The 10,785-nt window shown below is 32.6% G+C and overlaps 1 protein-coding gene across 1 annotated transcript; it reads right to left on the bottom strand.

Moving 5' to 3' along the window:
* Positions 1–217: 217 nt before the first annotated feature.
* On the bottom strand, positions 218–4,734 carry LOC133187653 (uncharacterized). The gene is made up of 2 exons (XM_061323069.1): positions 2,635–4,734; positions 218–233 (listed from the first exon to the last, which is right to left on the bottom strand). The coding sequence occupies exon 1, from the start codon at positions 4,732–4,734 to the stop codon at positions 2,725–2,727; it is 2,010 nt and encodes a 669-aa protein (XP_061179053.1). The 3' UTR covers positions 218–233; positions 2,635–2,724.
* Positions 4,735–10,785: the final 6,051 nt, after the last annotated feature.

Here is a 10,785-nt window from a genome sequence, read left to right as displayed (position 1 = left end):
CGTGACCGTGTTTACAAACATTGGAGTTTGCCATGATGTTATAAAAAATTATTTTGTCTTTGAATTTAAGAATTTTCATCATTTAACTGAAGTTATTTTTTTAATAAAAATAGAAATTTAAAATTGTAAGCAAAAACGGCAATGCAGCTGTGTTCAGGTACCTTTAATGTTGCCTTGACATCAAAACAGAATAGAAAACTGCTTCTTCAATAAAAAACCCTGTCATTGGTCATCTCTAAAGAAGAAGGTATAGTTTTAGCTTCATTGTGCCCTAAAAAAATCATGTTTTCAAAAAAGTTTTGAAACTTGGCTAAAATATGAGTTGAGTATATGACTGTGATAAATCAGGAAAGAGTATGGCATGGAGGAGTACCATTCTGGAAGTTTTTTTTTTTCATATTTTATTTTTATTTCTTAATAAAAACAAACATAGAAATATATATATATATATATATATATATATATATATATATATATATATATATATATATATATATATATATAACATACTTAGAACAAGTTACATTACGAACTTAAGATAATATGGCAATATTGACTTAATACATTGTAAAGCAATTGAAACATGCATTCAAAAATATTTTAGGCAAAATCTTTAAAAAGCCTGTAGTCTACAAGAGAGTTCAATTTTTTCAGAATGGAAGCATAGAAAATTATTGAAGATTTAACATGATTAAAAATGTTGTAGCTAGTTTCATCCAAGGAATGTAGTCGACAGTACATCTTATATTTGTAAATTCTATAGGCAACATAAGAGATGAGTGTATTGAGTGATACAATTTTTCTATTACGCTCAGAACTAAATCCAATCATTACATGTTTCCATTTGATATCTATTTTCAGGTAAGAACTTAATCTGTTCCATATTTCAATAACATTTTTACATTCAAAAATGAGAGGTTTTGAAGTTTCGTTCACATGGCATAATTTGCAAGGGCTGTTCGTTTCTTTTTTCCATTTACTGAGATAGAAATTATTACAGAGAATATTGTTTAAAAGTTTATAGTTGAATTCTGTAAGTTGTCTATCGGGTATGTCGTATAATTTACATTGATATATATTTTTCCATTCTACAGGTTCAACACTGAACTCTTTGTTTAAAACTGTTTGATAGCACGGTTTACAAAATTTCTTGTGTACAAAATTTTCATAGAAAAATCTGCATCTTTGATCTAAGACATTAACATATCCTGTGCAGAAGAGAAAATAATTTCTGTAGCGTATGTTCACAAACTTACAATTTGAAAAATCATACTTTCGTAGTAAAGGTTTGAAAACAGAAGTAAGAATTTTATATTCACACAACCAGTTTGACTTGTTTTTTATACAATTCGAAAAATCTGACAATGATTTGAAATTACCATCATCGTCAAACAAATCTTTAACATGTAAAATCCCACTGACTATCCAATTTTTAAAAAATAATGTATTTCCTCTATAAACAAAGTTACAATTGTTCCATATCGGCTGTTGAAGAATATTATCGGAAGACATTTTGTTCAAAGAACAAGGTTTACAATCATTGAAGCAACATAACATTTGTTGATAGAAAATAGGTAGTTTCTCTAGTTTCTCTATATTTTCTATCTTTCTATCGGAGAAACTTAACGCATAAGGAGCATCAAAATTTAATTTTATACAATAGCCATCAAAAAATGTTGTACAAAACACCCTTTTTTCTTAACAACCTAGGTACCCAAGCCGCTTTTAAAGCTTTTAATTTACATTCAATATCAACAATTGAGAGGCCATCTTTTGAAATTCTACCTATTAGCGTGTTTCGTTTAATTCGTTCATTTTTATCCCAAATAAAGTTATAAATTAAACGTTGTATTTTTTTCATGTAAGCAATATCAGGAAGACTAAGTATTGAAGCAACATATGTAAGTTTAGATATCGCAAGTGTCTTTACTATACATGATTTACCAAATAACGTAAGTTTTCTTCTTTTCCAGGATTCAAAAAGTTTTTCAATATCGTGATAAATTTTCATCCAGTTTTTAGTGTAACATTCTTCCTTGTCGTGTCCAATGAAGATTCCTAAGCATCTTACTGCTTTATTCGTGATTTTTATGCCGTGGAGTTCATTATACATCTTTTTTAGTTCCCCTAACAAAATGCATTCTGTTTTATGTATGTTTACTTTTGATCCCGCATGTTCACAAAATTCTTGTAATTTATCTGGAAATATGACGTCATTAATTTAATGCATTTCTCTATTTTAAACAGAAAAAGCCTCAAAATGACCCATTTGAAGTTATTTTCCTTAAGAAAATAGTGTCCACAGCCGTCGCCCACTTTAATTTTCAGATATGTTGTGTAAAATTCTATGAAAAATCACATATCTCAAAATCTTTGTGGGCGATGCATGTGGACAATATTATCTGAAAGAAAATTCCATTGAAAATTGATGTCTTCTGCAACTTTTTAAGAAATTACGGGAAAATGCACAAGTTTATGACGTCACAATTAGCATTTAGAAGGTCATGTGAGAAAAATGTTTTGTATGATCTTTCTACATGGAATTTCAATGATTCAGAAAGCATGAGTTTTAATTTTTTGCATCACTTTCATTTTTAAGAAAAACAGCGGGCAAGATTTGGTTTGAAACCGTACCTTGTTCTTTATTTTGTGTAAAAGCATCAAGGTAACTTCATTTGATTAAGCTGATCATAAGGATACAGGGGATACCTTGCAAAATTATCTTTAATTTGAAGCATATATGTCTGCTACATTATTTGAGTGACGCCCTCCCCTAACTATGCATATTTTTGTTTTGTCTTTGGAAAGTGATATCGCCGTTGGATTCTTTCCAACGTTGTACTTTTTAAGAAATGATCCACCTTTGTTCAAAACAATAAGATTTTCAGAACCTTTTTCACAAACATACACGTTTTTGTATTCATCAAGAATAATTCCTGCTGGTCCCTTGAGGTCGGTATCGTCATACGTGAATCGATTATCGCCATTTCCAATAACGCTACAGATTTCGTTGTTATGCAAATCGGTGTAAAAAATTAAATTATTGTTGTACGCACAGATATATCTGACATCATCTCCGTCAACAGTTAATGTTTTTATTTCATCAAAATCAATATCGCAGAACACTATATTGTCCTTGCCAGCAATAATTGTCCCTTTTCCCCAGTGACATACACCATAACAATTAATTGAAACATCGACGAATCTTTTGGAACTAAGATCCCCAAAACTGCCGATTAATAATTTCTCTTCTTTCGGGAATGTCATGACAAAGTTACTGTCGGGCAGGACGGCTACATCATATGGTTTATAACTTAAAGGTATCTTTTGCTTTAATGTACCATTTTTTGTGTTATATATTCGGACTTCTGGTCTCCCCTTTACAGCAGCATCGGCAATGATTATTTCGTTATCTGATTTCCAGTCACATCCCGTAACGTGAGAATATCCACTTTCTATGTTTATAGAATTTGAAAGTATGTATTCTCTTCCTCCAAACTGTAATATTCTCACAACAGATGAACAACTACATTGTTCGGATATTGTTTCCGTTTCACAGCTAAAATGTTGCGAAGATTCAGCTGGTAGATTTAATTCGCTAGAGGCTCGCTTTAACAACCCAATATTTTCTTCTCCTGTACGAACATTTATTTGACTTGCCCATCGACTGATAATGTTTGAGTTTTCCTGTTTTGTATCTGTATGGGCTTTAACGCTTGGCAATTCTTCAGATTGTCTTTGCCTAAATGTTCCAAAAGTGGCTAATTTCAACAATTTTTTCAAAGATGGATCAAAGAAAATGGAAATGTTTTGAATTTCCTCTTCCTTAATTTTTTCGACAAATTCGTGTACTTCTAAAGAAGTATTCTTTACTTTCTTTTTCTCAAGGAATCTACGGATTGCAGAGCTGGCCCGAGAAACTGATATTATGCTTTGTGCATTTTCCAACACACATTTTTTTCGTCGCAGAGCAATGGAATTGGACTCTAATTCATGTAGCTTAAAATAAGCAATTTTGTAAGACTCTGCCAGAAACAAATCTGTTTTCTCCAGAATGTTTTTTTCTATAGTATCACCCAGAGTTTTTAAGGTGCTTAGATTGGTTTTAAAAAAATTTAAAATCGTTGATTCAACCTCAGATGCATCGGTGAAAATTCTTTTTATTTCATCGAGAAGTGTTTCGATGGAAATTTTCAGAGCCGACAGTTTGGGATCAACCATACTTGATATTTCTGATATATCTTTATGTTCTCCAGCGCAGACATCCATATGGGCACAGGAAATACATGTATCACAGCATATATTCCCAGTAGATTTGCATACTCGAGTGAGACGTAAGGCGTGACGATTGCATATATCTCGTGCTGAAGAAAGTAGTGTTGTTATATCTGCCATCTCTTCCCTTTTATAAGTTTTGTGATTTGCAAGGATGGGTAAAGAAGAATGAAATAGATAACATTCGTCACAGAGGTAAACAGTGCAATCAAAGCACCAGTACATTGAGGAAGTGGACTTTCCTCGATTTCTACATGGTGTGCAGTCAAACTCTTGATACTGTTTGGAGAAGTCAAGCAAAGTTAGGATAGCTTTAGGCGGTGAAAGTGACCGAAATATCTTTCCTTTAATATCTTGTGTTTTTGAGATACATTTCAGACGTGTTATATAGTTACATAATTTGCACTTCAAAGCAAAAACTGCAGACTCTGTTTCACTGTTTTCTTTTATCAATGTCATTAAGCATGGTTTGCACAGGGAATGAAGGCATCGCAGGGTTGCTGGTGTAACCAAATCTGTCTTGCAAAAAATGCAGTGTAATATAGAACACGTCTCCTTCTCTTCTTCCATTATTTTCTATTCTACTATGTTGCTGTTATAGTTTCTGTAAAAGAAATAAATTAATATATATGTGCTAGGAAAGACGGCGTCATATAAAATACACGAGTGTACGGTAATTTGTGAGATCTGAGCATCTTAATTAATGTACATTTTGTGATCAAAATTCGGTCAATTCGACCAAAGTAGCAACTATATAATATTAACATGTTCAATGTGAATGTGTAAACAAACAGCTTTTTAATATGATGAAAAAATACATTTTCCAATTCAAATATTTCCATTTCAATGTTACACGTCAAAACAGAGGAATTCGGTGATTTCACAACAATACAAATCGCTCAGTGTTTTTTTTTTTTTGTTTTCTTAATCTAAATATCATTGCCATGAAATTAAATATAAATTCCATCCCTGGTCTTCCTTTTATAATCGTTAATTAAAATCCAAATATACATTTGTACCTAAATACTTGTGAAAGTATGAATTTAAAAATTTGTTTTCTGAATATTCAATTTTCTCCTTACTAAAGGTAAATCTTTTTACCTATACTCTGAAACGCAAAAGAAACGCAACATCCTATTTTAAAGGGAAATATTACATATACGACATAATTTTGTATCTAAAAGTAAGGACATCTTCAACTTGGTAAATATCGGTAATTTAAAGGTTGAATGATTTTCATACCATAACCGGAAGTTAAGTTTGAGTCCGCTTAACATAAATCAAAAATTGCATGTTTAATAAAACATTTGGCAATAATATGGGTTTTAAGGATTTTTATCTGTTCATCATAAGTAATGCAGCAATGTTCCGAAAAGTAAATTCTCCTTTCTTTTCCGTAAGCCAAGGCTTCCTGAAAATGACTTAAGTACGCATTTCCATTGCTCTAGCTGGAAAATCTCAAAATAAAGGTGATGGAGAGTTGCAGATGCAAATATGCACCACATCATACCTCAACAGGCTCTTACATATCATTAGCATGAATGACAGTCCTTGGACCGGAAGTCCAAGGGTTACTACACTGCGCTTGTCTAGAGAAAATTCGACCTTATCATCTGAAAAACAGGCATTTAAAAATGGCAAAGAATATTTCTTTCGCTCAGATCTCGAGATTGATAAATCTATTGCATCGTAGAAATCAAGCTGCAACTGTTGTGCATGACTCGGTCTTGCACGCTGTAATTGAATGGCCGGGGTGGGGGTGTTTTAACAGTCATATGTTACTTTCTAAACATTTAACATTTTTATCAAATCTCTGATGATTTAAATCGAGTTTTACCTTACTGTATTCATTTTTGAAAATCATTAGATAAAAAAATTAAATATTTGTCTTAGCTAAGTCAAACTTATGTTCAAAATATTTCTTATGAATCACCCTAGTTTTTCACTTTATTTGGATATATTGTTAGAAAATGATTCAGTTACGTTTTCAATTATATATTATATTAAAGTTGGCGTCCTTATCTATCGGTTTTTAGTAATGTTAGAATAGATTTCGTTTTAAAAATATGATCCTGTTAAAAATTATTCTGAATATTTGAAAACAAATACTGCACGGCCACAAAGTGGCAATTAGTGGTTCATTGTAAATGTGTGACTTTTGTTTATCAATCGAGACTGCGATATTTTCAGTTTACCGTTTGTTACTCTAATGTTCACTTGCTTAATTTGTCATTCTCGCAGACATGGCACGATAACCGAATGTGTATGTACTTGAAATATTGAAACTCTTAAAAAAAGTATAAAACATTTGGAATTCTCCCCCCCCCCCCCCCCCCCGATGTATCAGCCCATGTCACCAAGCAAAGATTGCAGACGTTTTATGAAATACTTATTTACAATTTAATCATGCAAGAATCATGAGGATGGAAAAGAACTGTTTTCAGAGGATAATTTTTCGTATGACTTCAAGTTATTAACATCTCTCTCTCTCTCTCTCTCTCTCTCTCTCTCTCTCTTGAACGGTGGTGAACCCCGTCTGAATCCGCGCTTAGTGCGTTCTACATTTAATCTAATTTACAGACACTCTTTATTAGTTTTCTTGTCATTATTCTCTTACTCATCAACAATTGTTCTATTTTTTAAAACCTATTTCATCTCATATTTTCACAGTGAACATACAAATCCTTGATTTATTACTGTGTACAATTTACTTATAATGATTAGTGTTTATAACTAAGGTCCCAGTAATATTTCAAACGTATCCCATAATGAAATTTGCATTTACAATTTACGTGTATGCCATGTTGAGAGAGATACGGAATCAGTGATCAATAAAACTGCCCCCCCCCCCCGCCCGACAAAAAATTAAAATTCTTAAACTAGTATTAAATAGAGGTAATTATTTTCTTTAATGCATAATATGAATAGAGGAATATTGTAACATCGAAAAAAAAAACATCATATAGTTCTAAATATACGTATAAGAAAATTAAGATATACTTAAGTCACCTCTACCGGCCGCCTAAGTTTTGCTAAGATTGTCAAATCTTAGCACGCTTCTAGTTACGGTCGACCCCCAGTATAATAAATATAGAAAATTATTTTATAATGTATAATATAAATATTATTTTTAATTTTGCCGACATATAGATTACTATAGTAAACATAGATAATTTGTGCTTGTGCCCCCTCAATAAATACGCCTGATTCCCTTTTTTTTTCTTTTTCTTTTTTTCTTTCTTTTTTTTTTTTTTTTTTTTTTTTTTTTTTTTTTTTGCTTGTTAAGGAATTTTGGTAGTTGATGAGTTTTTTCTGTGCTTTTTTTTTTTGCTTGTCAGGAAATGTCAGTAGTGCCCCTTCAACTGTCAACTAAAAATGCATGACTCTGCCCCCCCCCCCCCAACTGAAAATGCTTCCTACAGGCCTGCAACTACTAGGTTTAAAAGATTTACCGGCATTAGTTTTGTGCATCAAGGTTTGCAAAATAATTTGATTGACAGCAATCCAAATATAGCTTGATAGAGGCCTGTAGCAACGTTTTTCCATGGGGGAGAGGGAGAAACATAAACAAAATCTGCGTACTACAGATCTGTGCTACATGTGTACCATCTATCTTTCCAATGATAGGATATCTTACGTATAAATCTAGTGCAGATTTCAAGTCCCTTACATGTATCGAAATAGCCCTATTTTTTTAAATGACAAAACTATAGGCCATTCAGGAATATAAAATTTAACAACTTTGCTAACTTTGCTAGTACATTCACTCAAAGTAGGCAGTTCATTGTAGAAAATGTTAACGAAAGGTTGACCTGTGCCACCTTTCAGAGTAACCAATGAACTCGTCCATGGATGCATTGACGATCGTTGTAACAAGAATAGATATGGGATACCCCATATCCAAGATATTCAACTTTTAATTTACTCCAATTTTCACTAGAAAAAAACTGCACATGTTATGAAACTGGTGTATAGTTCTTCATGTCCGTAGCAAATACCGTCACCAGTATAAGCGTCACCAGCAAACAGTGCACACACCTGTGCTTGCTAGACGAAATAGCCTAGGTCTACACACGTGCGATGAGATTGTCAATCGCATCTTCTCAGACCTTCTGGCGAGCTCGGAAAAACACGTTGTTTTGCTGAGAAGTTACGATTGCAGGTGTTGTATATTAACCATTCCGTTATTTAAAAGAGACAGAGAAAAAAAACACACACACAAAATTATTTTTTTTGTGTGTGTGTTTAAATTGATCGAGTTAATCGATAACCTAGCATCGTTTTAGATAACTCGAGACCCTCTAGTGCCGAGACCCTCTAATACTCCAGTACAGGGTCGGATTCACCAGTTTTTGAAAGGGGAGGTCTAGGTCACACTGCAGGCACTTATATTCAAGTCCGTAGCAACGGTTTTCAAAGGGGGCAACCTCCAAAAAGAGTTGACAAGCAACAATAAATAAATAAATTAAATAACAACCTGTGCACCACTCTGTAAAATCCTATTTCGGGGGGAGGGGGCTTCGTCTAAACTTTTCGGTGCATTTTGATTTCCTTTAAATGTTTGATTATCCGTATTTTGAACCTTCCCGCAACAAAAAGTGCGGAGGAGCTTCCAATGCAAATCAAAACTTATATGTTCAAATTATAACAAAAGATTATTTTTTTTAAGAAAAAGTGAGCCCCCCTCCCCAACATACTACGGGGACATTTTGAATCTTTCTCTTTATTGATTAAAATATCCCCATAATATAAGGATAAAAATATTCTCTTATACATACTCCCTTTCATGACCTGCATACTTCTTAAAGTTAGTTACTTCAGAAGATGGTCCAAAAATAGCTATGTACGTTCGCCGGAATCTTCTGCTGATATCGAAGTGAAATCTTTCATGTTATGTGTGGGTTGTCGAGTCCCGGGGCTGGAGTTTTGAAAGTACAAGGAGAAAAGCAATAAGCAAAACTCTATCTAGAGAGCAGAAATGGCAGAGATTGAAGTACTTATTTTATTGAAAATACTAGACGTAAAAATATCTATATTACAGAAGAAAAAAAAACACACACTCTCTCTTCCTCTTTCTGCTAAAATAAAGGGGCTACAACATCCGAACCCCCCCCCTTTCCTGGATCCGCCAACGGAGTTACAATTCAACCATTGCGATACCTGCACGCTTAGGACTCTTTTAATTCTGTTGTTAATTTTAAAGGCTCCTTTACCAGTGTTTACAATTGTGATAGAAACGTAGATCAACATTTCACAATCTAATAAAAATTAAAAATTTTGAGAAGCGGTAGCGGATTCGGAACATCTAATTTTAATTAGATTGAACATTTAATATTCACATAATTTCAAGATCATGTTTTTTTATCATTACAGCCTAATTAAGCAGATTTAAATAGCGATGAAAACTACAAGATACATGTTAAAAAAATTTAAATTCAATTACACCTTTGTATAATCACTAAATCTAGATATTTTCTTTGAATTTCGTGTAGAAACACATGCATGTGGTCCACGTATTGCAGTCCTTTTTTAAAAGAAAGCTTGTTTTATTTTATGTATAATTAAAATTGTATTTTTTTTTTTTGGAAGCACCGATAGTGTCTCCGGTGGTTCCCAGCCTTACGTGTGTTTTACCCCGGTGGATCTGGAAGACTATATAAAGAGCTGGTAGATTTCCAGCTTTACTTTTGGCAAATAGCCGATACTAAAATCACGAAAGAAAGTGTAAGGAAATAAAATGTTATTCCTTCTGTCTTTAGATATACAGTAATTTAATTAACGGGTTAGTCCCTTAATTAATTTCCTAATTAGTGCAAATTAACGAATTTTGCAGTTTTTATGGGAAAAGGTGTAGGTAGGAATTAGTGTACTTAATTAATGGATTTACCCCTTAATTACCATCTAAATTCTAAAGAATTTTTAAAGAAAAATAAAGAGAAATAGAACTAGGAAGAATTTTATATTTATAAAAAGTCACGTAAATTTATTGATAATATTATGTTAAACATTAGGTTATATTTTTTAACAAGGTTATAATAAGTACCAAAGAATTTACGAAATACTGACTTGAAACGAAGTTGTTGAAATCCATAGCCATAGCGTGTCTCGGTTTAAAAATTGACAATTCTCATAGCTCGCACTTAAAAATTGAATAAGTTGGTGTGAATATATCATGAATTTTTTTTTCTGTAATTAGTTAATACATTAAAGTTTATAACGTAATGAACAAATCACTAAAATTATCATCAAAGTACCTATAGTTTTTATCATTGGGTATTGTTTTGCAAGTATGCTGTTTGTGACTGTGTATTGTCAGATTGAAATGTGGCTCCAGGATGCTGCATTATTTGAAAGACATGTACAGCTAGGACATCGTCAGAGACATTACAGTTTTCCGTTAAAGTCTTTTGAATTTGAACCAGATCAGTCCTCCTTGTATGTAATACCGATTTCCACATCATTACACTACCACCATCAAATCTGTCAACCTTCCTTCTTTTTGTAAAACGT

The sequence above is a fragment of the Saccostrea echinata genome, unplaced genomic scaffold, assembly GCF_033153115.1.
Source record: "Saccostrea echinata isolate AGI-Se365-2 ecotype Australia unplaced genomic scaffold, CSIRO_AGI_Sech_v1 ptg000015l, whole genome shotgun sequence".
NCBI lineage: Eukaryota > Metazoa > Mollusca > Bivalvia > Ostreida > Ostreidae > Saccostrea > Saccostrea echinata.
The sequence above is the reverse complement of the archived record's forward strand: the minus strand, read 5'-3'. Positions and strand labels throughout refer to the sequence as shown.